Source organism: Lemur catta, chromosome 2 (assembly GCF_020740605.2).
Source record: "Lemur catta isolate mLemCat1 chromosome 2, mLemCat1.pri, whole genome shotgun sequence".
Lineage (NCBI taxonomy): Eukaryota > Metazoa > Chordata > Mammalia > Primates > Lemuridae > Lemur > Lemur catta.
This window is the reverse complement of record NC_059129.1, coordinates 71,529,037-71,556,961: the sequence shown is the minus strand read 5'-3', so window position 1 is coordinate 71,556,961 and position 27,925 is coordinate 71,529,037. Positions and strand designations below refer to the sequence as shown.

The window sequence follows — 27,925 nt, the reverse complement described above, 5'->3', positions numbered from 1 at the left end:
ATTTTTTTTTTTCTTTTTTTCTTTTTCTTTTATTTTTTTTTTGAGACAGAGTCTCACTTTGTTGCCTGGGCTAGAGTGCTGTGGCATCAGCCTAGCTCACAGCAACCTCAAACTCCTGGGCTCAAGCAATCCTCCTGCTTCAGCTTTCTGAGTAGCTGGGCCTACAGGCATGCGCCACCATGCCCGGCTAATTTTTTCTATATATTTTTAGTTGTCCAGCTAATTTCTTTCTATTTTTAGTAGAGACGGGGTCTCGCTCTTGCTCAGGCTGGTCTCGAACTCCGGAGCTCAAACAAGCCACCTGCCTCGGCCTCCCAGAGTGCTAGGATTACAGGCGTGAGCCACCGCACCAGGCCAGATTTTTTTCTTTGATAAAACAATTAAACATGACATAAGACTCCCAAGGCTGACTTAATTTTCTACTCTGTGATTTGAGATTACAATCTGGACTGTCATTAACTCTAAATTCAGAGATTGATCAACATGAGGCCACATAGTCCCCCTCCCTCCTGCTCACCTTTGTGGTGGTGGTTGTTTTTCTCTAAATCGTGCACCCAGGCTATAACCAATGCCTCATATTCATTATATCCTTGACTCTCTGCTCCCACAAAGGATAAAAACTCTTGTTTTACTGTCAAGGCTTATTAAAAGATGAGGAAAGGAGGAAGGAATTCGGAGAAGGAAATTGGAGAAAGAAAGAAAAAGACAAAGGGAGAGTCATAGGGCTGAGATATGTGGAGTCCCAAATAGGCAGTGAAATCTATTCTTGGGCAAGTTACTTCAACTGTCTTTGTTTCAGTTCCCCTAGATTAAAATTAGCGATAGTAAGAACTATGTCATAAGGTTGCTATGTAGAGTAAATGTTAATAACTGGAGAGTGCATGAACAGAGCTTGGTACTCAGTGGTATTAGGTAAGTGTTTATTATTAGTGGTGGAAAGCACTAGAAGAGCAGAGTGTGTGTAGATGAGAGTATTTTCTCCTAGTGGAGCCTTTCTTTTCCAGCTGCCCTCTAAGCCCTCCTCATTCAAAAGCCAGGTGATGGGGAGGGTAGAAATGGGAATTGCTCTCAGGCCATACAGAGGGTAGACAATCTTGGTTTAAAGGGATTTTCTGTGTTGGAGAATATAGGCCCTGAGATAGCGAAAAGAAACTATTAGCAGGATCTTTGTGGGAGGAAAAGAAGAATATGGTATATGGAATTAATGTGATAGAGTCACAATTTATCCTTATTTATCTTTTCAATTTTTGAAAGCTTATGAGACACGTAATTTTTTTGCTGTCTTTTATTCTTTAGACATAATCATTTCTCATTCTCAACTCCCACTGACAAATATCTTGTTTATTTGCCTTAAAAACACAGTCTTTAGCTTTCTTTGGGTCAAGGTCATAACCAATATTCCAAGGCTCAAAGGCTTTTTAATCTTTTATTCAAATCCTTATGGTTCTTCATTTAAGGTGCTCTGTGCAGACTGTAACATAATGAAATAAATCATTTATAGACCCAACTTCTTTTAAATTATGCATCCTGTCAAGTTTACTTATCGATGTGTACAGCATATTTGCAAGAGCAGAATTTCAGGTGTTCAAAAAAGTCAATGGGGCTGGCTGTTCTATAAATTAGACTTGTGAGACTTTTAAATGGTCTTAGGTATATATGAATACATACATATTTTATTAATATGAATAATAAAATAATTTTTCCCCTTACCATATTGACTTACTGTACTAGTGTAGTTAGAAAAATGAATAACATGATAAATTATATTTGTACACATATCCACACATATATATTATCTTCATATGTGCAGAGAGAAAGAGACAGATAACCTCGGTTTAATACATATTTATAAATGAGGTATTCATTCAGCAACCCCAACCCCCCCCCCCTTTTTCTAGTTTTGGGCATTACATACACCAATTCCCAGCTTCAAATTTATCAAGGTCAGTTAAATCAGTTGTAGAAACTTCCATAACATTTCATAGTTATATAATAGGCAGTACATTATATTGTCATTAATGAACCTTAGTATCTTCTCAAGGGGTCATTCTGGAATAAGTATAATTCTGAAAAATATAAAGTCAAAGACAATATGACAAACAGAAAAATATATTAAAAACAAATATCTGGGGTGATGTGCTAGACAGTTCCACATGGGAAACAGTAAATGGTTCTTGTATAAATTTTTCTTCTTTAGCTCCAAACTGAATATTTTTAAAGGTACATGTTCAAACCCCCTGTACACTTGCCCTATATAAAAGATAAATAGTGAATTGAAAACTCTGCAATAAGAATAATACACATCACCAATGATCATATAAAAATGTGCATTGATAAAGGAATTCACCCAGTACCCTAAATACAAACCAAAATATTAGAAAATAATGGCTACAAGGAAGACTCAGATGATAAAAGGAGGGTACTCAGATGAGAAGTTTCACATTTTGGTTATCCTTATAAAACTAACAAAGCAATACAATTTGTTGAGATAATTGTCCCATTTTATTGAAAGTTTGCAAAAATATTTAAGAAAAAGAAGTTAAAGGTTTGTTTATGCTATCATAAGAGATAAAGTTTTATAGTTAAAGTCAAAGTAAAGGCAGAAAATCTTAGCAAATTGAAGAGGGATACATAACAAAAGTTTGACCTAAAGGAAGGTTATTTGGGACTCTGGGTCCTGGTCCATACCTGTTCTCAGAAATACCAAATTTTATTATTTAGCACAGAAAATTCAATGGCATCTAGTTTGCCTAGCATTTATTCCTTGCTTAGGAACTTTTCTATGCTTAGAAGGAGGAAGGTAGAAGCATAAAACCTTCAAGTCCTTGAAAGATGGTGTTTTCATTTAACATGTTCTGATTTTTAAAGTTCAGTCTTTAACTTCTAGTAGGTTGGCTTCAACAGAAGATCCAGGTAGCTGGTACAGCTCCAGATTATGGTCTTTATATAGACTGGAGATGCCTTATGGACACAACCTGTCTTATGCTTCCATTTAAAGCAGTAAAGGAATTAGCAATGCTACAGTCTCAACTGGCAGATTAAGGAACAACTGGGTTGGTGTAGAGACGTAAGAACTGGTCACCTTTCCCTTGTCACACATTCAGTGACAAGCTGCTACTTTAACATAGTATTTTGAACTCCTTAAAAAGCAAACATCCCCCGCCTAAGCAACATAGTGAGACTCCATCTTTACAAAAAATTTAAAAATTTAGCCACATGTAGTGGCACATGTCTGTAGTCCCAGCTACTTGGAAGGCTGAGGCAGATCACCTGAGCCCAGGAGTTTGAGATTGAAGTGAACTATGATGACGCCACTGCACTCTAACCCAGGTGACAGAATGAGACCCTATCTCAACAAACAGACAAACAAACAAACAAACAAACAACCCCCCCCCAAAAAAAACATACTCAGTGTGAAGAAGCTTCTAAGGTCTCTACAGTTATTGATTCTCAAAATGCTTATGTGGATCTTGGATATAATTATGGAGTGGAATTCCCAAGCAGTTATGAAAATAACAATCTTAACATGTTACATTAAAATAAAAAATTAAAAGCTGCTGCTGACTGCTTTAAATAGTTTCATAAACTAGTAGAGCTGATTTGGATTTCTAATGATTTTGTCTCTCACTTGTGAAAGAATTGTTGCCAAGAAGTCTGCAAGAATGTGTTTTTTGGCTGAGATGAAATTGCTGAACAGTAGCTCTTTGGGAATCATAAATAGTAATATTGTTGGGATTATGTGGCATTGGGAACCTTCCTTAGCTATGAGGGAGGGTTTTTTAAAGCATGTATTTTAAGATGGAATGATTGAACTTCTGTGAAGGCCTTTATTAACAGTTGTGAAAGAACAAATACTACATAGTTTTTCACACTGTAGCCTTTCCATGGGTCGAGAATCTAACATAAAAAGAGAATATGGTAAATATGTATGGGTACAGAAAACATGATTGATATTTGCTATTTTAAAATTATACTCAGGAATTTATATCCCAGTGGACTGCCTGAAGAATACTCCTTTTTAACTACTTTTCGGATGACTGGAAACACACTTGAAAAGAACTGGAACATTTGGCAGATTCAGGATTCCTCAGGGAAGGAGCAAGTTGGCATAAAGATTAATGGCCAAACAAAATCCGTTGCGTTTTCATACAAAGGACTGGATGGAAGTCTCCAAACTGCAGCCTTTTCGAATTTGCCCTCCTTGTTTGATTCCCAGTGGCATAAGATCATGATTGGTGTGGAAAGGAACAGTGCTACTCTTTTTGTTGACTGCAACAGGATTGAATCCTTACCAATAAAGCCAAGAGGCCCAATTGATGTTGATGGCTTCGCTGTGCTGGGAAAACTTGTAGATAACCCTCAAGTTTCTGTTCCAGTAAGTATAAAACTATGAACTAAGATTAAAGCAAAAACATACTGCTAAAAGTTAATACCTCAGACATCTTTGATAATCAGCTGAATATCTTAAACAACAGTTATTCATTTAAAAAAATTTCCTCAAGCTCTTATTCAAAAAGCTTTCAGTGCCTATTTTGAGCATAGCATGTACCAGATGGAATGCAGAATCAGAGGAATTTGCATAGATAGCTTCCGGTCTTGAGGAGCCTAAAGTTTACTTGGAAGGTGTTACATGCCCACCTGGAGCACCCAGAATCCTTCTGAGGCAACTTAGAAAGAAAGCCATATTGGTGTGGCACTTATTGTGTATATATAATTCATGAGAATGTTCAAAGTAAGGTTAACATGAGTGATGGATTTAGTTAGTCAAGAATCCCATGTTTCTTAGAAGCAATGAACTTTAAAATGGAGAGATTTAAATTAGCAAAAGAGTGGGAGAAAGTGCATTCTAGCTGAGTGTAAGACCATTAAGGGAAAAAGAATTATAGAATAGGTAGGGCACATTCAAAGGTCTAGGACTGGCTGATTTGAATGATATATCATGATATATATGAAAATGTGTGAGTGTGTGTGTGTGTGTGTGTGTGTGTGTGACCGGGTGAAGGATGCTACCTGCAGAGTGGTGAGAGAGGAGGTTAGGAAGCCCTGTGATATCTGATCAACAAGAATGAAAATTATGTTGATGGCATAATATTTATCTACTTAGGAGTAGATCTTGCATGCATATTATAGAAATAAAGGATTTTAAGGCTCTCTGTTCATAGTTTTACTATAAAGATCCATGTTTATAAAGGTAAGGAATTATATAATGACAAAGTAATTGTGCCAACTAGTTCTTAATATGCCAATTGTGCCATATAGTTCTATCATTTTGAATTGTTACACTTTTGCTGAACAATCCTTTAAAAGGATATTTTATAATATTATAACAGGAATTTAGAAAATGTAGCTCAGAGGACAAGTGTCTCCTTGGGGAAACTAAAGAATTTTGAGCTCAATAAATAAACCATTGATGCCAATGCCTCCCCTGCAACCCCATCATAGTGGTATGGAGCTGTTACATTCTAGTCACAAGCCCCATATCATGGAGTGTAGCAGGGGTGATACAATGATTTTGAATTGTTTCTGTGTACTTCTCCAAAGAAAAAAGGTTATCAGGGACAGGGATTTCAGTAATGGAATTGTTCAAATCACTTGGTTTCAAGGGAAGAATTGTGATTAGTGTGAAGGGTAGTGTGAAATTTCTATATTCTGTGATGGACAGGAAACAATTTGTAACTGTCACACTACCACTCTGGCTTGTAGACTCTTGAGAAAGTATTTCTTCATTTAATGAGTTATCACACCTCGAGTGGCTGGGTTAGAAAGTTGATGGGACCACTGTTGTGCCATCTTGAAATTTCATGCAGCAAGATCTTTGCAATGATACTGGAAAGGATTTTAGATAACACCGAACTTCTGCAATAGCTGCGTCATTTCTGGATGACAGGTGAGGGGGAAGAAACTTTAGATTATTTCCTCACTGTTATGAATATCAATCGAGTATTTTAAAATTGATTTATTGATTCTTTGGCTTTAAAAAAATATTTTAAGTGTTTATAGTTCTGAATTCTGGGTGCTAAGATGCTATTAAATTGTCTGATTGCCAGGGTAGTAAAGTCTCAATATTACTTCACTACATTATAGTCTTGCCAATAATGTCATAGCTGATTGTAGGTTTTCTGCCAAGTCTAGTCTGACATCACATTGGAGACCAGTTAGTAGAAATTGTCTTCTGTTTTATTCTGCCATGTGCAGGAATGCAACTAGAAACCTGGCAGCTGGTTTTACCTTATGTTTCTGGTCCACGGAGGAGCTTTTCTAAGTCAGTATGCTGTAGCTAATGTTAAAAAGAATTTGAAATAGGCATGTACAGATTTTTTTCTTCAGACTGAATTCTGACACCCCTACCAGGAAATACAAAAAAGACTTGAGCCCAACATCCCATTAAAGTTCCACACTGGATGGTGTTGGTGGTGGTGGTAGTGACAATCATAGTTAAACTACATCAAAGTTATAGGCCAAAAAATCCTACCTACATTCAAGGACTGGAAGTGACAATGTCAAGCAAACTTCTCACCAAAATGTGTTCTTCAACCTTCACCCTGTATAAGACAAAGAATTAGAAAACTATGTAAGAAAAGCCAACTTATGCATATTAAAAATCACCCTAATACCCTTAATATACCAATTTAAAGTTCTCAAAATGCTTCCATTCCCATTAACTTCTTTGATCCTGGCAACAACTTTAAAAGACAGCAAGTACAGATAGTGTTATCTCCATTTCTCAGCTGAAGAAGTTACCTCAAGCAGGTCTCTTGGCTTGTAAGAAGCAGGGTTAGGCACAAAATTTCTAATTTACCTTGTTTTCTGCTATGCCAGCTAGTTTTCTTTTGATAAAAGGAAAAATATGTGCAGCCATTCATGTTTCCTTGTGAAGCATGTCATTATTCTTACCTTGGAAGGCATTTGTGATTTGGCTTCAGAATTTACTTCTCAGGGAAAACAAAATAAATGTTAAAAAAAATAAAAAGAAAGAAGATTGGACAGTATAAAACATGTCCTCAGACATTAATCCTACTTGTTTATTCATTTAGAAAACTTTCACTGGGTCCAGATATACCGGGTATACAAAGTCAGGTACATCACAAGCTTTGTATTCTTCAGTATATTGAGAATGAGGAGTTGAGATAAGTAAACAATCACAATATAACATGATAAGGACGATGACAGCAACAAGTACTATGTACCAGGAAGCACACAGAAAAAGCTCCTCACCAAGAGCAGGGCAGGGAGGCCTGAGAGTGGGGGTCAAGGGTGTTTCCTGAAGGATATGATGTCTGAGAAGAACCCCGGGGATAAATTAGTTATCCAGGAGAGGAGAAGGGCCACTGTCCCAGGCAAAGGGACTCTCATTTGGAAATTCCTACATGTATCAATTCTTTTCTTTTGAAGCCATTAGTCTTCCCACACCATTCCTTACTTTTCAAAACTGAAGAGAGTTACATGCTATACAAGTCCACAGACAAAGCCCAAGTGTCCACAAGTTGTCCCTACACTCTTGTTTTTATTGTACGGACTATTATCTTGGATTTCTCACCAACTTGGCTGAAATCTGAAGTTGCTGGCAGTTATTGAAGATCGACAATGACTACTTGTCCCTTTGAAATCTTGGAGAGTGATGGGTAGTGATATGCATATATTCTAAGAGGTAAAAGAACTGTACCAATAAGTTATCCTTCTCTCAATTCGAAGATAGCAAATACTCAGTATTATGGTGTAAAAAAAATGTAAATTAAAATACAATAGCATGAAAAGATAGCATGAAAACAATAGATAACAGTGTATTTTTCAAATTTTCTTCATACAATTGGATTCGTTCTAATCGCTGACACTCTACATTAATTGAATACTTTTTTTGAGGGACGACCCTTGGTTTTCCTTGATAAATAAATCAAAAGCAAAATGTCCCTTCTAAAGACACTGTCAGATGTCAAAAGGTAGCCCCAGTAACTGCATAATAAAAATGCAATTGAAAACATCATTTGGTGGATCACTAGTGCTAAAAGACTCACTTAGATTGTATTTGTTTGTGATTTTTCCCTCTGCTTATCCTATCTTTGGTCCCTTTCCCTTTTTTAAATGGAAAAGGGAAGCCAATTTCAAAAGCTTTTCATAAGGCTTGTGCTATAGCTGTTCACGTGATCTACAACTCAAATACCTTCTCATCATTCATGGTTATTTAGTGGGCTCAGAGCATTTTATATTTTTTCCCGATGCACTGCTGCAATACATTGTTAGTTTGATTTTAAAGCAATAAATCCCATATTTTCTATTCTCCTTTGTGCCAATATTTTAGGATGGTGCCATTTATCCCACTGCAAAGCTCTGTTTCCTGGCAGCATACCATAAAAACATGTTATTTTATGACAGGTTCTTTATTGTTTGTTGTCAGCATGATTGCCTAGGAGAGTTATTTGGTACAGCTCTATTAGAAGACAAAGTTGGCCTTTCTCCCTTTTCAGAGATGTACACTGGGAGTTTGGGCTTATTTGAGGGGAGATAAAAGTTTATGTGGCTTCACAAATATATTATTTAAGCCATTCTTTGTACTTGTGCATATTCCAAATAAACCAACATGGAATGTGATTAATCAGACAGGTTTAATGCTTTTAAAAATATAGTTTCAAATGTGTTGCTCTATGTTTATCTTCATTAGATTCAGAGAAGATGTGAGAGCTAGCAAAACCCTTGGTGGTTTTGCTTTTTCTCTATTCCATAGAATTGAATCGCACTAACCTCTAAATGTAAAAACAACGAAAGTTTCATGAATTATAATATGGAAAAAATAAATTATGAAGTTATGATTAATATTATTTCTGGAATTTGATAAATATTGCAGAAAAGTTATGTTTTTAGTGGTTTAAGGGATGCATATTATCTACTATGCATCATATCTAAACTAAGTTTGCTTATTAAATTATTTTGACAAGTACATGTTTAACAAATACTCTTTCACTTGAAAGTACTAAATTAATAAAAATAAATGGTAATATTATCTATACATATCCATAGGAGATACTTTTTATAAAGCTTGGCTTGATTAAAATATTTTTGAATGCTGACTGTCAAAACAATTTTTGGGAAATGGAACCTAGCCTGTTGCATTACAAACTGTATTAACATCAGCTGGGGTTTCCACTAGGTGGCGATGAAACGAGAACACACAGAAAGTAGAGCTGCTAACAGAGGAGTTAGGATTGGGGGGAAGAGGCTGTGGATAACTAGGATAAAAACTAAATGCTAGTTAAACTTGTTTTTAATCAAAAATTAAAAGCACTAAATTTTTTTTACTGGCCTCAGCTGTTTCCATATTGTTGCAATAAAAAAATCAGGGCTATTAGTTTTTATATTTCTATAAAAATGTATATGGGCTAAGATCATAAAGAAATCTTTGTTCACGTTAATCTCTGTATGGTTAGTTTTTTTGGTTACAATGTGGTGTCAACAGAATCATGGCTTTCAGAGCTGCAGGAAACTTTGAGCTCATCTACTTCAAACCACTCAGTTTATATGTGAAGAAATTGAAACCCAGAGAGGGAAAGGGGTTTGCCCCAAATCATACTCAAACCAGAAGGCAAATACTATCAATTCTTTTATTACTATATCTCCTATTCATCTCTATGTATTCATTCATTGACATTCAACAGCTATTTATTAAACATATGTTAAGTTATAGGACTTATTTTCGGTGGTGGAAAAAACAGACAGAAATTAATGTTCCAATGTATACATGGGGAGAGGAGACAGACACAGTGAATAAATGAGTACCTGTAAGGTATGCCAGGTGGTCATAAATGCTATGGGGAAAAATGAAGCAGGAAATTGAAGTGCCTGGAGAGAGTGCCTCACTGAGAAGAAAATATTTTAGCAGAAACCTGAAGGAGTTGGGGGAGTTAGCGTGTGGACATCTGGGGAGGAGGGTTCCAGGAAGAGAAAACAGTGAGTGAAAAGGGATTGGTGCTGGTGCTGCCTTACATTTGAGGACCACCTGGACACCAGTGTGGCTGGAATGAGACTGAGGAAGGAAGCAATGAGGTTGGAGGGTAACATGATAGAGATGGGGTGGGGAAGTTGTGTTAGCACCTTTGGCTTTCATGCTGTGTGTGATGGGCAGCTATCAGATGGTTTGGGATAGATAAGCAATATGTTCTCATATTTTAAAAGGATCTCTTAGGCTGCTATGTTGATAATATACCATGGGGGACGAGAAGGATAGAAGCACTTAGGAGCAAGGGACATCTTAACTACTGCAATAATTCCGGCAGAGATGGTCTTGGTTTGGAACAGGGTGGTAATGGTGGAGGTGGTGCAGTGTTGTCAGATCCCCATTATTTTGAGGGTAAAGAAAAACGAATTTGGGGTGTAAGAGAAAAAGAGGAATTGAGGATAAGCCAATATTTTGGGCATGAGTATTTGGAAGTAGAGAGGTGCCATTTACTGACATGGGAAAGACGTGGGAAGAGCAGGTGTTACGGAGAAAATCATGAATTGGTTTGGAATGTGTAAGTCTGACCAGGAGTTTGCTCATTATTAGACATCACAGTGAAGATGCTGAGCAGGCAGTTAGATGTGTGCTTCTGGAGTACAAGAGACAAGTCCTCCTGGGAATAGAACTCTGGGAGTTGTCAACATGTATATATGGTATTTAAAGTCATGAAATCACCAAGAGATTAGTGTAATAGAGAAGTTCTAGGATGGAGTCCTGAAATAACCAACATTTAGAGGTTGCTGAGTTGAGAAAGATTTTTCAAAAGAGATTAAGAAGGGGGAGTCTGTGATGTTGGAAAGGATCAGGAGATTGTGGTGCTCTTGATAGTATTTTAAAGAGGATAGAATTAGAAATTGATTCAAGTGCTGTGGATAGGTAAAATAAGGATTGAGAGTCAACTGTTGGGTGGGTTTGTTTATTTATTTATTTTTAAAAGCCAGTCAAATTTAGCAGTGGGGGGTTGTATTGGGTTTAGAAACCAATGAGGGTGACCTTAAGAAAAGACCCACTGGAATGTTGGGAGTGAAAGTCCTACTGGGAAATGTTCAAGAGAAAATGAGGAGAGGAATTGGAGACAATGAATATAGACAACTGTTTTGAGTTTTGTATAAAGGAGAATAGCTAATAGGATGGCAGTTGAAGAGGGATGTGAAATGAAGGGAAGGATTTTTTGTTTTAATTGGCAACTAACTCAGGATACCGCACCATAGTTCAGAGTGTAACACTTGATGCTTTGCCACACTATCCTCCTTCTGACTCAAAGGATCAGGCATTTATGACCAAATGAATCTCCTTGAGATGCCTTCCATATCAGGTCACCCTTTCCCATCTCCATCCCTTGCAAAAAATCTTTTAATGACAATTCAATAGTAATCTACTTAATAATATTCAAATTCCTTAGCTTAGAATTCAAGGTCAAAAAAATCTGATATCAACTCTACACCAGTGAATCTGGTCTCTTCTCTATATACCACTTCCCACTTTTGTGCCCTGTTGTCACCCTCTCTGTTCAGAACCCTAACCTTCACGCTCCCCATCTCTGCTTGTGAAGGCAGAAGTGGGGCTTCGGGGAGGGGGTGCGCTCCAGGGCTCCACTGACATGTTTTATGTTATCTGATCTTTTCATTGATGAGCTTAGCCAGAGAAATATTTCTGTCATCTCAACTGCTATAGTATTTATTGTCAAAAACATTTTTGGCCTAGATACTGCCTTATATACTAGACATTTTTGTGTCTTTCATAGTGCCTATCTCAAAGCACATGAATGTGTTATATAAAAATATGTTGAATAAATAAATTATTATATACCAGGTCTGCTAACTCCAAATCTGCTTTTTCCTTTCACCATTCTGCTGCAGCCTTTGGTATGATCCAGATGAGTGCTGCCTGTGTAACTACATACCTAGCACTATGTCTGGAACTGCATGCCTCATCTACATAGAGTTGGGCATATTTCCATTTTGAGGCAGCTCAGAACCTTCTGCTCAGTAACCAGGAAGCTTCACTTGGAGGAGAGCTTTTATTATGGTAGAAACCAACATTTTGTTATAGACTGAAAGGAAGTTTGAAATGTGAGAATTCAAATATGTCTTTAAACCTTTGTTGCCACTGAAAACAAAAGCTTAATGAAACATGTCTTATTTAAAAAATCTACCTTTAAAGAGCTAGTTTTCAGGTGTTTTCTGTTTGTAAAATTTAATCATAATTCAGTTTGCATAAATCAAGCCTTGTGTCAATCTCATTAACATTGAGCCACATTTCATAGTTTGTCACTAAAATTGTCTCTCAGGAGGAAAAGATAGGTGTCTGCAGTTCATTTTTGTTTGGTTCTTATGAAGGGCTTAAGTACCATATTAATCTTTCCCAACAACTTAGCAAAATAAGTAGAAATCACTAACCCTATTAAAAGAAGAAAGAGTTGGGGCCAAACTTCCTTGCTTAAATGTATTGTCAGCTGGACATCACTCTATCCTCAAGAGTGGAATTATACCTTAATGTCAATGGCAACAGTCCTCTAGAAAAGAACTGACTAATGCCAAATCTGGGCAGATGTAAGGCCACTCACACCATTCAGTTTTCTTTGAGACAGTGGAGAATTATTTTATGTTGAGAAGGATGAATTTTGTTAGGGCATTTTATGTTCCACTTAGTAGACTAAAAAAAAAACCCTTCTTGTTTCTCTACTTGTATTTTTCTCAGGTGTTACAAATTATGAACTCATTGTGGGGAAGGGAATTATCTGCTTTCCCTAGAATGTTTCCTTAGTACTTCGTCTATATTGGGACTTCAAAAATGTTGACTGAAGGACTAAATTAAAATATTTGTCACATACATTCTGTCAGTGAGTATTCAAACAGACAAATGATTTCAGGTATAAAAATGAGAAACGTGTGGAAATCAGCATTTTAGATGTATAATGAAAATGACTTTTACCAAGGCACTCTGCCAATCTGCCTTCAAAATAATTAGCATGCAAATTGGAATTTATATTGCATGCCAAAAAATGGTTGTTGTATAGATGATTATTAGCGCGTAGGTGGTGTTTATGTGGATGCGCAGATGTGTTCAGAAACCCTTGATCTATGTGGCACTCTGAACAGCCCAGCCTGTATTCACAGATGAATTACATTTCGTTCCCCCATTATCCCGTGCCACAATTGCAGCTCACATATTTAAACAGGTGTACCAATTTATCCAGAGAAAATTACATTTTTGAGAAAACAGCCTAATGAATTACCTCACATTTGCAATGAGTAGCTTTAATGAACTATTTAAACAAAGAATATAGGTTTTTCCAGTTAGCCAAAACTTCCTTTTGTCTAAGTTCCCCTTTTTCTGTGAGTAGAAGGGAAGGACTTCATTGTCTCCAATTTTGATCTTCCATTCAGTAACCTCAACTCTGGATGATTCCAAAACAGTAGAAAAAACATATCTTACTTCATTCTAGACTCAGCAGATCTAGAATCCATTTGGCAGGTGGGGTGGAATGAAAACCACTATTGGATGAACAAAAAGAGGTAATATTTAGATGTAGGGCCTGGATACTTAGACAGACATTTGCATAATGCCAGTAGAATCTACTAACCAAGAAATATGGATGCAATTGGAAGTGTCTAGCAAGAAATGGAACATGGCTGCAGGCTTCCTGTGGGATATAACATTTTTATTTTATTTTTTTTTGCCTTGTTGCCTGAGGTTCTTTTCAGATTCAGACTTGGCAACTCATCCCTTGCTCTGTTCCTTTCCTGTTATCTTCTTCTTTCTTCCTTAACACTTACTAAAAATGTAAGAAGTTATCAGGATACATTGGATTTCAAGTGTCTAGAAATTTTTATCTTTTCAACCAATGAGTAAAATTATACAAATTTAAAAAATTTTTAGTCTCACCCCCCACTGTTAAATAACCCTCTAATTTTCTTCACCTTGGATCTTTCCTTTATTTTAAACTGTGACCCTTCCATGGAGAATGTCTTCTCTAGCATACAATTTTTTTTCCAGGACTAGATTTTTGTTCTTCTACTTCCTGGTTGCCACCTTTTTTGCTGTCTCTGTCTCTAATCTCCTATCTAAAATTTTAGAGCATATATTCCCTGTGGAGTTCAATAGGCCTGGGTTTCAACCCAGGCTTTGACACTTACTGGCTTTCAACTCGGACAGTTCTTTGTTCTCGCTGAACCTTGATTTGATAGGATCTACCTGTTGAGATTGTGGAGCAAACAGAAATAGAAAATTAGTGCCCGTGGTCAGTTTTCCTGGCTAGGGCTATGATGGAGTAATTCAAAGCTAAAGACATCTACATCCAATTATCAGAGAAACCTGGGAAGGGCTTCCAGCCCATTTTCATTAGTAAATTGCTTTCAAAGAAAAGCAAGAGTCTTGGTCCAATGAGCTCACTCAGTTCCAGCTGGTCTCCAATCGCACAAATTCATCTCTCTCTTAAATGACCAGCTTCTGTCTTCCAAAAGAACCTTAACTGACTGTCTGCTACCTTTCTCCAGTTTGAACTTCAGTGGATGCTGATTCATTGCGACCCCCTGCGACCCAGAAGAGAAACTTGCCATGAGCTGCCAGCCAGAATAACGGTGAGTCCTTTGACTACCTACCTGCAAAGGCTACTTCTGCCCAGCTCACCTCTCCCTCTCATCAACCTCCCCACCTTCTTTCCCTAAAGAGTCTGTGCTTTGCTGCATTGAGCAAGCCAGTGTTAAGGAAGCGCAGGTTGCGCTCACAACCTGGCTGGTAGAAACCACCTCCGGGAGTCTGGTTTTCCCCGTGGTGGCTATGACCCTTCTCCCGGACTCTCAAACAACCCTTCAAGGACACTTGAAAGTCAACCCGCGGATAGTGACACGGGCCACGAGGGAGGCTCCGAGGACAACCAGAGGCTGCGTCAGGGGCAGGTGGGGCGCAGGCGGGGCGACGCGCTCAGGCCTTGCAAGTGCGGCCGGGGAAAGGGTTAAGGGAGACTGTTGTCATTCTATCCGTCCTCCCCGGCCCGCTAGCTCTCCTCCAATCCCCGGGACCCTCTCCAGGGCCATTCATATACCGGGGGAACGTACGCCTCCTAGGCCCGGACACCTTTGCGGACGCTAGTCCCGGGGGCTCTTTTTTGCCGGTCCAAGTGCCATTTCGTGCGAGTGACGGGGCCGGCAGCTTTGCGGGGCGACAGGCCGCAGGGCCGGGCCAGGGCACTAGCCGAGGGCGGCGGGCATGACCCGGACGGCGCGGGGCCGCGGCGCCCTCGGGCTGCTGCTGGCGGGGCTCTGCTTGTGCGCGGCTCAAGTAAGTTGTGCGAGTGCGAGAGTCTGGGCGTCGCTTTCTCACTTTCTCCCCATCTTTTCTTCTCCAGCCCAGCCAGACCACCGACGAGGTAAGCTGGGGACGAGCAGTGTTGGTAGTTTGCCAGCGCACACAAGTGTTTGTATTTTTTCAAGGCCAGGTTGGGGCGCAGCCGTCGGGGGAGCTGTGGGGACGGCGGAGCATCCTCAGCTCTCCGACCTGCGGCGCCTCCAGCCAGGAGCACCTGCAGCTAGTGCAGTCGGAATCGGGGACCCTAGGTGACCTCTTGGGCTGGGAAAGGGCACCTGTTCCTCCACTGGGCCCTAACACCGCAGTCTCTGTCGCTGAAGGTAACTAGAGACCGAGGCTTAATTTTTAGCCTGTATTGCTTCTTACTCCCCCGACCCCCGCCCCTGCACCTCCGGGTCACAGTCAAGAGCAGGCCTTGCTAGAGAAGGTGGGAATTCAGACAAGTTCCCTCTCCCGCTCCTCCAGCCCGTGGTGGCTGCACTAAACCGTGAGTCTTGCTAGCAGTGCCGGCGGCTCCTGGATTGGAGCTGGGCAGCCCTGGCTCCCAACAAAATTTCAGCAACTTCCTAAAGGCTCTGGTGTCTCCTCCCTCCCAAGCTGGAGAGGACCCGGCAGGCTCTGGAAAGCCCAGCTGAGGTTTGAGGTTTCGCTGACAAAGACCCCATTGTAACCTGTCTGGTCGTTGGAGTTTAGAAAAACAAAGTTTTCTTTGATGAAAGAGTCTTTCTTCTTCTTTTTTTAAAATCAGAAGCAAAAAATGTCTCACATTCCCAAAGCAACACGTCCATACTATTTCAGAGGTCAGCATTACTTCTAGTACCATCAAAGGGTAGCTATTTGCAGGCCATAAAAAGGGTCAAAGCCTAGGGTCAGTCTGGAATTTGGTGTAGTTCTGAAGCAAGGTGCAAAGACCTCATGCCAGGGAATGTCACTGCAGGTAAAACTGAAATGAGGCCAGGTGCTGGTTTCACAGCGGTCCTGCCCTACTCCTCCCAAATCTTTTCAAGAATACCCCCCTCCCCCTTCTGAACGTGGAAAGATTTACAGCGACACTGTGTCTATCTGGTGTGGAGTCTCTCCATTCTTGGCTGTTCCATTCTGGCCAAACATTGACTTGCAATTACTGATTAAATCAAGGTACCAAATGACCCCCCCCCTTTCATTTTTAAATACCTTTGGAGAAAAAAAGGAGTTAGACTCTCCCTTTTCACAACCCGCCTCGGGCTTAGCTTAATGCACTCTGTACAGGTGAGGCCCAGCGGAGCCTCCTCCCACCTTAGGGGCGTCCGTCCTGCTCTAACCCCACAGTTTACCTCATTCAGAGTATGGCGGGGCCCCAACCTGTGCTTGCTAGGAAGCCTGAGACACATTTATTACATTGCGTTTCAAAAATCTGGGCTATGCAGGGAGGTATTGCTATGGGGAGGAGGCGGGGGTCTCTAGACACTGCGCCCAGTAGCTCCTTGTTCCCAACGTGCTCTACTAATCTGTGTCTGCTGTTTTTGGCAGAGAGGTCCCCCTGGAGAGCAGGGTCCCCCAGGGCCGCCAGGGCCCCCTGGGGTTCCGGGCATTGATGGCATTGACGTAAGTTTCTATCTCCAGGCGCCCTCTCTGTCTCTTCCCGGTCAGGCTCTTTCCTACTCCCCTGCCCCCGCCCCCCGCAGCTCCCATGGGATTTTAGAGAGGGAGGGTCAGGGTCCTCCTTCCTACCACCCCCTTAAAGGCAGGATTGGACTTGGGCGAGAATTGGGCATTGGGGGGTGGGATCCCAGGAGTCTGGGAATTTTGGGAGGAGGAGATAGAAGTGTCCCTATTGGTCATGACCCTCCACCTTTCGTTCTTTACCCTGTTTGGGTCGGATCTGCGTGGTGAACTCACAAGGGATTGTCCCGGGGTGGGGGGGGGGTGGGCTGGTTCCCAGTGTCTCCCACTCAGACTGCGCGTTCCTTCTCTCCCTCCAGGGTGACCGAGGCCCAAAGGGTCCCCCAGGCCCCGTGGTAAGTTGATGGGGGGGAGGTCGTGTTCCACTTCCTTCCATCAGACGTGTTTTGCAGCAACATGTGTTTGAAAGGTCTCAACTTTGCACAATTTTCTCTCCCTGCCTGGTCCCCTGCCCCTCACCTCACCGCTCAGGGTCCTGCGGGAGAGCCGGGAAAGCCAGGAGCTCCAGGCAGGCCCGGCACTCCAGGCGCTGACGTGAGTAGGCGGGTGCTGGGGAGCTGCGGGCCTGGGGTGCGTGAGATGGCGTGCGCCTGCGTGCGTGCGTGCGTGCGTGCGTGCGGCTGGGAGGGTTTGAGAGAAGGGAGGGAGAGGGAGAACTCCGTGTGTCCCTGAACTGGCCTGGTGGTGGAGCTGGCAGCGTTTGCAAAGGGGCCATGAAAGGTGAAGGTACCTCTACCTCAAGGCTTCCTGGGGAGAGCATACTGCTCTGGCTGGCATTTCCTCTTCTCAGAAAACAGCTGGGGTATCTACTTCTTGCCTCTAACAGTCAAACCTTGCTCCATCCCGGCCCACCCTGCCAAGTCTCAGCCCCACTGCTGGCACTGGGGCTTAGAAGTTGGGGGGTGGGATTGTCCTGGCCTTGGCTGGAGCTGGGGCTCACCGCTGTCCCTTTCACTAGCACTCTCTGGATCAATTTAGAAAAAGAAGCTGCAGGCAGGGGAAAGGGGCAGAGCACCCCTAAGTTCCAAGGACTGTAAGTAAAAGAACGATGTGCTTGAAGGAAGTGGGGAAATGTGGGGATGGGGCAGGAACAGGGAAATGGTCAACACACATGGAATAGAAAATTCAAAACTAGTGTTCCCCTCCTTCTGTGGTATTTTTTTCTGACTGGCATTACTGACAGAAATGAGCTGGCTGGGGTTGCTTGAAGATTGGGAACTAGCAACCTTTTTTCCATTTACCTATCTCCACCCCCTATCCCCATCTGAAGGAAGTTCAGATGCTGAGTTATATGGTAAACGAAACACTAAATAATATTTCTTCAGAGTAAAATGACTTCAGCATGCTCAGTTTCTCTTTCCATTCATTCTACTACTACTTAATGAGATCCTACCACAGACCACCTTAATTTTGTCGGTGCAAAACAAAGCTAAGTTAGGAAATGCCTTCTGTTCTTGGAGAACATGTCATGGTGCATCCCTCAAGTTATCCTTTAGGTTACCACTCTTATGTGTTTTCCAAAAACTAAAGACTTTTCTAAATGAAAGAAAGCACCTGAAAACCTACATTTATAATTCCAAAAAGTTTTGACTAGAGTTTAAGACAGATTCTTTATTTTGAGAGAAAAATAAGTAGCTCAGTTTTAGCTGTTATTAAGAAATACTGTCTGTGTCAAGATTACCATAATGAAGGTATTTCTCTATACTACTTAGTGCTTTAGGAGATAGACTTTGTTTTATATTTCAAAGCCCCTAGTTAACTTTGTGTATGCAAAGTGTCAGGACATGAAGTACCTAAGGACTAGTATTTGGATAACACAAACTGAATACCAAATATTTGGGTAATACAAACTAAAATTATATAACTTGTTGGCTGTCAAGCTTGTCTCTGAAACATCGAGAATTACTTGGCTTTGTCATACCATCATAAAAGTCTCATAAATACAAGGCTACTAAATAAACTAGTATCCCAATACAGTTTGAATTTATTTCTATATTCTTTTGAAATTTCAACTAGGCTTTTGGGTGAAAAGAAAATTTCTGATTAAATTAAAAACAATTTTGATAATTAAAGCATAAACTTGTCATCTGAAGTTGTATCTTGCTATAGAGCTATAATATAATTTCAGACAGAGGACTAGACTTATCTGTCCCTCAGTTTAATAGTGCTTTTGTAGCTTGTTCAACAAATTCTTCTTTACCATATACTCCAATGTCATAAAGAGAATCTTTGGTTTTTCCTTATAATTTCCTACTTTAACAGAAATTTTGGATAAACAAATGAAAGTTCTTTGAAATTTTTTAGAAGTACAGTGTAAAAACAATTGCAAGTAACTTTTTTGGGCCTATATTTATAGTCTCTAGTGCAGCACAAACCATATTTCAAATATTAAAAGATCTAAAAGAGTAAGACTTCTTAGATCATTGAACTTGGATCTTGAAGGCCTCAGGGAGAAACGGATGAGTCAGTCTCCTGGGCCAGAGGAGGAAAGCAAAAGGAAAAGAGCAAGAGAGAAAAAATGAGGAAATTCATATATGTGCTAGTATTTTACATACTTCCTAGATCTAAGGGAAAAATTATGTTATTTGCATATGTGAGCTTTTCCTCAAGTACTATCACAAATACTATTTTCTTTAACCTTATAGTCTAGAAAGTAGATTGGTCTAATATTATTTTCCACAGATAAGAAAACCCAATAATTACGAGGACAGGTGGTTTCCCCAGAGACCCAGGGTGATTTAGTTGCTATATAATAGCAAAAGAATAGAGATTTGTGATTTCTAGACTTCCCAGGCAATTCTGCCTCATGTAGGTACAAATAAGGTTCTTAATAGAGGAATAATTGGAGAGAATAGAGATAAGAAGTGATAGTGAATTTTTAGTACCAAAGTTGTCAACTAAGAAGAAGAATATGGATAATTCAATGGATAATAAAACATTTATAATTGATATTTTAGAATTATTTATAAATATTGATATAGTCTATATCCTCCAACTTTTGCATTGGAGCCACATGGGACTTCTCTGGAATTGAAAGGTTTTCTTATTACACTCTTAGATTGATTTGACATTTTTAAAAAATCTTTTACTTTTTGAAATGAAATACAGTAACTAGGTCAGAGTTTGCTGTCTGTTTGTCCCTGGCCATAGGGGAGCTAAATAAGTAGGAAAGCTTCAATAGTCCTTTCTTGGTAGGTGAAACGTGAGTGTAGGGGTAGGACCTTAAATCTCTACTCTTTGTCTTCTCTTTCGTTCACTGCAAAACTTATTTTATGGTAATGTTAAAAAATGGTTAATTGGATAATGTTTGGAAGAATCTGAAAGGAACACAGTATTATCCTACATTAAATGGATTTTTGGCAGTAAAGGTAAGAGTCATAGCAGCTATCCTTGTAGGAGTATGCTCTCAGTCTTGACAGCTGAGCTGCTGGAATGCTGTAAGGAAATCACCATTGAGGACTGGTGTTCTTTGCCAAACAGCAGTGTGAAAGTTCCGGACACAGCTTCAATTTCTTCCTGTGTAGAACTTCGTCTGCATAAACATTCATAGGAAGTCAATTCTTTCTGCCACTGGTAATATTTTCCTCTGTCATTTCTTTGAAATAAGAATTAGAGGGTTCTACTTGCAAATTGAATTTTGAAAATTGTGTGTGTATTTCAAATCTCTCTTTACTACTTTTTTCTTTTCTTTCCTTTTTTTAATTTTTTTTTAGTTTTAGTTGATTCTTCTTTACGGACATGTAAAATTAAAGAAGTCAGAGCTTGGTTTATGACACCCAAAGGACAACTGTGCTATTATCATCAATAATATCAATAGAGATATTCTTATAGCTACTATTTGTTGTGACATGCTCAGAGAGCTCTTTAAAACAGTATTTTATTCTTTCTTGTACTTTCTATATCAGGTAAAAGAGGAATTAGAATTAAGTGTAGGAATTGTAGTTAAACCATGCCACGTTTTTACAGGAAAAGGTTAGATGCTTTGTATTCTCTGAATACATACAACTATTATCACTGGCAGATGTTACATGACTAGGATCGTGAACTATTACCAAGTTATTCTGAAAGGTCAGTGTAGGTGGAAATAATTAGGCATTGAAGAGGTGTAGGGAGACCAACAAGTACAGTGCCTTGGTTAATATCTAGATATTTTTTCTTTGTTTATTTGTAGGGCCTTTTCTCAGTGAGGAACAGCATCTAGAACACTGCACAGTTAAGCAATTTGCCCACAGTTGCACAGCTACTGAGTGGCAGGGTCAGGATTTCAGCCAAAACTAAAGATGTGTGAAGGGCCAAGTGTGATAGCCTTCCATCTAAAAGGCTACCCTAAATTAATTTTATTCAATAATCACATATTGAGTATTTGTTTGATGCCAGGGACAATGTGCTAGGACTGTAATGGACATGTAGTCCTTGTCCTCGTGGAGCTTTCATTTTTCTACATAGTTATTTTATGATATTTCACTGTGATATCTGATACCAGGATCCATTTTCAGTTTAATTCAAAGAACTTCCCAGTGATAGACATAGTTCATCATCATGTCTTATTAAGGATATTTTAAGTATAAAGTGACCTGGAAACAGCCTCCAGTTTATCCAACTATCTACTTGGTTCTGCTTTATTATATTGCAACTGAAATTCTATTATATATAGTAATTACTGTCCTGTAATCTTATCAGTTATTCCAGTCACAGATTGAAGAAGGTTGAGTTGATTGTGTGTGTGGAAATTGACCAGGATTGGTTGGAGGACTTAGGCATTAAGTGGGAGTTAGAGGATACATCAGTTAAATATGCCCTGAGGTTTATAAAATTTATGTGCCATATGTCCTTCCAGAGAGTGCTCCTGGAAGTATGGTCTGTTTGCTGATATATGAAAGCAAACATTCCATTACCATAGGTGCTTAACTACTAATCTGTTGAAGCTTCTTCCCAAATTACAGTATTGTAATTAGAACTAGGTCTATTGAAAATCAAAGACAGTCAAAAATTCTTTTGTGTGTGTTTAATATTTTTCTTCTTTGGTAAATTTCCAGTAATTAACATTTTTCTACTTCCTTTGATTCACTCTGTGAAGTTGTTAGGGAAATTAATTGATGCAGAGAAATGTAAAAATGATGGTCAATGAACTGGTTTCCTATATGAATCAGATGAAAGCATTTTATTGATATTTATGCAGACTTTGACAGACTAAATATGAATTTTGGTGATCTGTTTTTAAGTACAGCTTTCATATTTTCAAGAGATCCCTCTCTCAATATTGTTTTGGTCTTTTTCAAAATCTTGATAATAGCTATATTTTATAAGATATTTGTACATGAATGTATATAAATGTATGCATACATATGCATATGTAAGTACACATATTTATCTTTAGGAGGGTATAATTTCAAGATTACATTGTAAATGACAACATCTAAAAGTGTCAAAGACCAAAGAAAACATTTAAAAATAGAAATGAATCTTTACCAAATATGGAAATTTAGGTGTACATACGGTATTATCATGCTTTAATATACATTTTATATTGATGATAAAATAAGTTCTAGTAGAAAAAATGAGAATGTTTAGAATATGTATTTAATAGCTTCTTTAGTATTAAATATAATTATAAATGTGTTCTATAATAGGCTTAAATTCTACATACTGAGTGGCATACAAAAACATATTTAATTATAGCTATTTTTACTAAGGAAAATTATACAGAAACATGTATGCTCTCAAACGTTTCAACTTTAAAAATTAATGTTCTTCAATAAGCAGTTGTCTTTGCTAGAAGATGGCTGTTAGTGGCTATAAGGCAATAATTAGGCTGTTTGTGTTTAATTCCTACTAAGGAAACATTTTATTAACTTGCAAGACAGGGCACTTTGTTGTCCTGTAATTGGAGAGACACATGGTATTTTTATTTTATAAATGAAATAAAGGAGTTACACAAACCTGAGTAAATGGCAGAGCGAAGACCTATCAGTCTTAGCTATTAGAACACTATCGTTGTTCTATTGCATTTTTTCAAAGCAGAGGCAAAAAACACTAAATTACTGAATCCTATGATAAACAGTGCAGTTAGCAGGAAGTTAGGAATATGATACAATTTATCAATAAAAAATAACTAGCAGCAAGATCTCATATTAATCTTTACCTTTGAGTAAGAATATAGGAAGAAATTTCTTTATAATACTTGCATCATACATATGTAACCATCCTGTAGATAATTAATACATAAAATGAAAATTTTCCACCTAGTGGTTTGCCTAAGGATGTTATGATATTCTAACATCATTATCTTGCTTTGTTAGGGATTAACAGGACCTGATGGATCCCCTGGCTCCGTTGGACCAAGGGGACAAAAAGTAAGTTAGCTACTTGTTATTAATTGCTGGTATTAATTAAATGCTGAAGTAGAATTTTATTGTGGTGTTTGCAAATCAACTAACATTAAGTTATGGAGTAGCTGAAATATACTTGTTCAACTAAAATTATGTTTAAAAACACCAAGATGGAGTGTTTTAATGATTTCAATATTTATACAGTTTTCATATTTACATATTCTTGCTACAAAAATCTCAGTACAACAAAACTATTTTTATTTTTAGGGAGAACCTGGTGTACCTGGACCTCGTGGATTTCCAGTAAGTAAATGTAAAGCAACAGAATTGAAAATTTTCTATCTTTAGGCAAAATTCTGCCATTGTGGAATTTTTAAATGCAGTTTTCTACAAAATATACATGACAACGGAGTTTATGATTTCTGTGGTATTGGTAAGCATTCATACTGTGAGTAGAAAAATTGTAGAGAAATTTGAATGTGCAGTATGAAATACTTATGTCTATTTCCAGGTGGTATTTCCCCATAAACAACTCCCTCTCTACTCCCAAATGATAGAAAACATTTCTTGCATAGTAATAGCAAATCTAAGTATTCAGTGTTTACACCATGGCATCACACCACTTTCTTCACAACTGCTGGTTTTATCTCTAATGAAATATCAACTAATCAGATATTACCACCCACCTTGATTCCCTGGCTAGTCTTTTCCCACATTGTGCAATCTGGTGGATGTGTGTTATTTGTATACATAAGAGGACTAGGTTCTCATGCTGCTTTTCCTTTCTAGTTTTCTTTGTTCCTCTTTTGCTCTTGTCATTAATCTGTATTTTTCCTCCTTTTTTCCTGTTTGTGCTATTTTCTTTGCCATATTTCAGCATCTGTCAACTTTTCCATTATAAACCTATTTTCAGAAGTGAATAGCTTGTTGGCCTTTCTTCCATATTTTTCAACTCAGATCTCAATCTCCACATCTTAGAGAGGTGCCCTTTTTTGTTCAGTGAAATTTGTCCAACGTCTAGGTCTCTGATAATGAAATGACTTATTGATTACTTTAGTATTTTCAACCATAACATCTGTTTCCCAAATTGATCTATGTATTACAATGTTCAAATAGAAGTAATTTTTCAAAGAAAGCCTTTAAAAAGTCCACCTTAATATTAAAACATACTGCCCATGTGAAGTTATTGCTTGTTTGGGCTGCCTAAATAATTAGAAATAATAATATGATTATCAGAGGGTGTATATTGATTCCATGGGATGCTTTATATATGAATATTTTAGAAAAGGCTGGAACAAAAAGCTAACATAAACATGGTGTCACAGACAGCTGTGAATAAAAGCTATTCAAGCCAAGGAAGGAGGAAAAAGAAAAATGAGAAATCCCAAGGGGAAGAAAAAGAACTTGGAAAGCAAAGAGGGGGAATTAGGGATTCTGGGCAGTTGATGTCCAGTTTTAAGTTCAACAAGCACATTGTTAGAGTTTATTATATACTAGGCCCTGTGTTAGGAATTAGGATTAGGAAGATGAATAAGATTCAGTTTTAATTCTTGATTATATACAGTTTGGTGTTGCTAGAGAGATAGAAAGTGTAAAGGAGAAGGGAGATAGAATGACTAGCTTTAATGTCAAATTTAGCATATTAAATTAGGGGCCCATTGTAGGTTTCTTCAAGAGTGACACCATTTTATATTCAATATACACTGGAATTAGGGTCTGGAAATATAGCCCTTACCTGTCAAAAGGGAGGTGTGTTTCTGTCCCTTTTCTCCCCTGACTCTCTATTGAATGTTTTTGTTTAGGAAACTTCTCAATGCCATTTTATGTAAATTATAAAACTATAATGCTTCTAATATGGGTTTCATATAAAATGCTACAAATGAATAAAATCTTTAACTTTCTGGTTGTGATGTGCCTCTTTTTGAGTGATGGTAAGTTCTCTTGAGGGCAAGCATGGAAGGCTTCTATACTTTGATTTTCTTTTAAAGAAAGTTTGGAAAAACATTACCATTAGCATAGACATCAAAGGAATGTTTGAGGAGCTGAAACAAGGTTCTGCTTTGCTTCCTTTAGAAGCAGAGTCATGTTTGCTTTTCTTTATCCAGTGCTTGCTTTAGAATGAACATCATATATTTATTTAGTTATAGAATTTATGGCTTATTTTTAAACTGAGTTATTTCTATGTCCATATTTATACTAAGTATAAACCACATGCTATAAACATTTTTATTTTAATCTTTTAGGGTCGTGGTATTCCTGGACCCCCTGTAAGTCTCATGACATCGTTTATTTTTACACAGTCTACAAAAATGTCCTATGTCTCAAATCCCCACCTTACTCTCCAACTCACACTCTACCCAGTGGTGTTTATAGTGTTCTACCTGCATGGTCTTAGGTGGCTACCCTGCTAAATGTTAATTGAGGAAATTTCCATTCCATCCTAATTAAAGTTTGGTCAAATGAATTATTGTCTCATTGGAAACCAAAGCTAACACAGATATAGAATGCTAAATCTGCTACTTATCCTATTTGATATATTTATGATAGATTATAAAAATATCCATAAATCACCATGTTGCTTTGATTTGTTGACTTTAGGGTCCTCCTGGGACAGCAGGACTCCCTGGAGAGCTTGGCCGTGTAGGACCTGTTGTGAGTACCACAGAGCATTCTGATAGACATTTGCTGATTTAATAGGAAGTGTTACTAGGAAAGACAAATTACCCCAACTGTACGCTTTCCCTTGCAAATAAAAAAATGGCAGATGAATTGTGTTTAAGTTCATAATATTGATGGGGACCAGGGATAATAATCATTTTTGTAGAGTGATTTTAATTTTTTCCTAACGTTTTCAGCTAAACTTTTCTTCCCAACTTCCAGACTGAGTGTCAAGTAAGGGAGTGTCTTCTCCACTTCACAGGCTCTCAGTCAGGATTGGAGTCCAGTGGCTTTTGTATTAGACTTTTCATGAAGTAAAAAGTGAAAGAGTCTAAAACTAATAACCTTGTACATATATATATGTTAGGATCATTAAATTATAATTGAACCAAAAGAATTTAACTTTTAACATTAAAGAGCTGGACTTCATAAAATGTCAATTAAAATGTTTCATGTTGATATTCAGTAAATATTTCAAAACTGTTGAAGTAGTGATATTATGTGAAGGTAGGTAATTATAAACTCATTGAGGAAAGGAGCTATGTATTATAAATTTATTTACTGAACAAATATGAAATGATTGGAAAGTTAAAATAACTCTAAGAGGCTTTTGACTTTTTATGGTAGAACATTAAGAACGAAAATATACCAAGAATAAACATTGGATGGTAAGAATAATTGGAATCCATTTTCATCTGAATGACTTATTTGAATTTAGCTTTCTTTGATTTTCTGATCCAGTGCAAGAGAGTACAGTGACAGACCAAGTGATAGATTGTGGCACTGCAGAGGTTAACCTTCCATTTCATAGCTTCAGGCGGAGTGCAAGCCTTCTTTGGCTCTGATTAGCTGGATGGCGCTGGCAGTATGGGCTGCTCTGGTTCCTCTGTAAATCAACTAGAACAAAAAGTAGTGTTTCCAGTTTGTTTTCAGAATAGATAAAGTGATCATCCTGCAGAGAAGAATTGACTTTGCTTTTCCCCCCTTGTCTCCCTCTGCCTAGTTTTATTACCTTGGTGAAATTGGAATGCCTTTATTATTCTGGTTTTTTAGCACTAATTGGATTATGGGCCACCCATCGATTTTGATGGCAGGTCTATGCATGGCTGAGCTCAGTAGGGGTTTCTAGTAATACCATTCTCTCATGCCTCACCAGTTTTATGTACCGTGTTTTGACACATAACCACTGTGTATAACTAGTATAACCACTGTGTCACAATTTTCAAATAACTTAGGGTGACCCTGGGAGAAGAGGACCCCCTGGCCCCCCTGGCCCCCCAGGACCCAGTGTAAGTTATTTGCAGCTTGAATGTCTCTTTGCCTCTGAGAGGTGGGATTGGAAAAAACATCTAAGAACCAAAGATGGAAGTGCCTGTTAATTGAGTCATTGTTTCAACTTTCCAAAATGGCTACCACTTTTTCATTCATTCAGAGCATGGTTCTTTTTAGGCTAGAAAAGTTAGAGGATCACAATAATTTAAAAATTGGTTTTTACAGGGCAAGTCTTACTCATTACATTTGAAGTTCTTTGGCACTTGTGATTTCTCAAATACTCAAAACTTTGACATATAAAAGAAGCATTTTCAAATGAAGTAGTTTTTACAGAAGTTTCTATAGTAAGAAATTTTAAAAATAGGAGTTTCAAGAGGAAATAATTTATATTTTTAATTTATGATTCAGAGTTCCCCGTATTTTCTATTTTGCCTCTTATTTTATCTCCCTTCAGTCGCCCAAAAGAAATAATCTACTGTCATTTAGGGTTCTCTAAAAAGAATATGCTCATGAATCATGTTATTAGAATATTAGCATATTATATGCTCCTATTTGCTCCTTATAAACTATTAAACAATTATATTTACTATATTTTTGCCCAATGAACTATTAGTAGGTTTGAATTAATTTTTTAATTATATTCTGAACTTTAATATTTTATTTACTTTAGGGAGCAATTGGCTTTCATGATGGAGATCCACTGGTA

The 27,925-nt window shown here is 38.2% G+C and overlaps 1 protein-coding gene across 2 annotated transcripts in view; it reads left to right on the top strand.

Moving 5' to 3' along the window:
• The window catches only part of COL9A1 (collagen type IX alpha 1 chain), an 82,749-nt gene that overhangs the window by 3,566 nt on the left and 51,258 nt on the right, over positions 1-27,925 (top strand). The window contains exons 5-16 of one of the 2 annotated variants that reach the window (XM_045542252.1): positions 3,979-4,375; positions 14,488-14,571; positions 15,339-15,359; positions 16,808-16,882; positions 17,260-17,295; positions 17,432-17,494; positions 23,260-23,313; positions 23,557-23,592; positions 25,533-25,556; positions 25,888-25,941; positions 27,183-27,236; positions 27,890-27,922. In XM_045542252.1, coding sequence (XP_045398208.1) covers positions 3,979-4,375; positions 14,488-14,571; positions 15,339-15,359; positions 16,808-16,882; positions 17,260-17,295; positions 17,432-17,494; positions 23,260-23,313; positions 23,557-23,592; positions 25,533-25,556; positions 25,888-25,941; positions 27,183-27,236; positions 27,890-27,922 — 931 coding nt within the window. Of the gene's footprint in view, positions 1-3,978; positions 4,376-14,487; positions 14,572-15,338; positions 15,360-16,807; positions 16,883-17,259; positions 17,296-17,431; positions 17,495-18,358; positions 18,613-23,259; positions 23,314-23,556; positions 23,593-25,532; positions 25,557-25,887; positions 25,942-27,182; positions 27,237-27,889; positions 27,923-27,925 lie in introns of those variants that run through there. The other variant, XM_045542253.1, reaches the window with a different exon arrangement.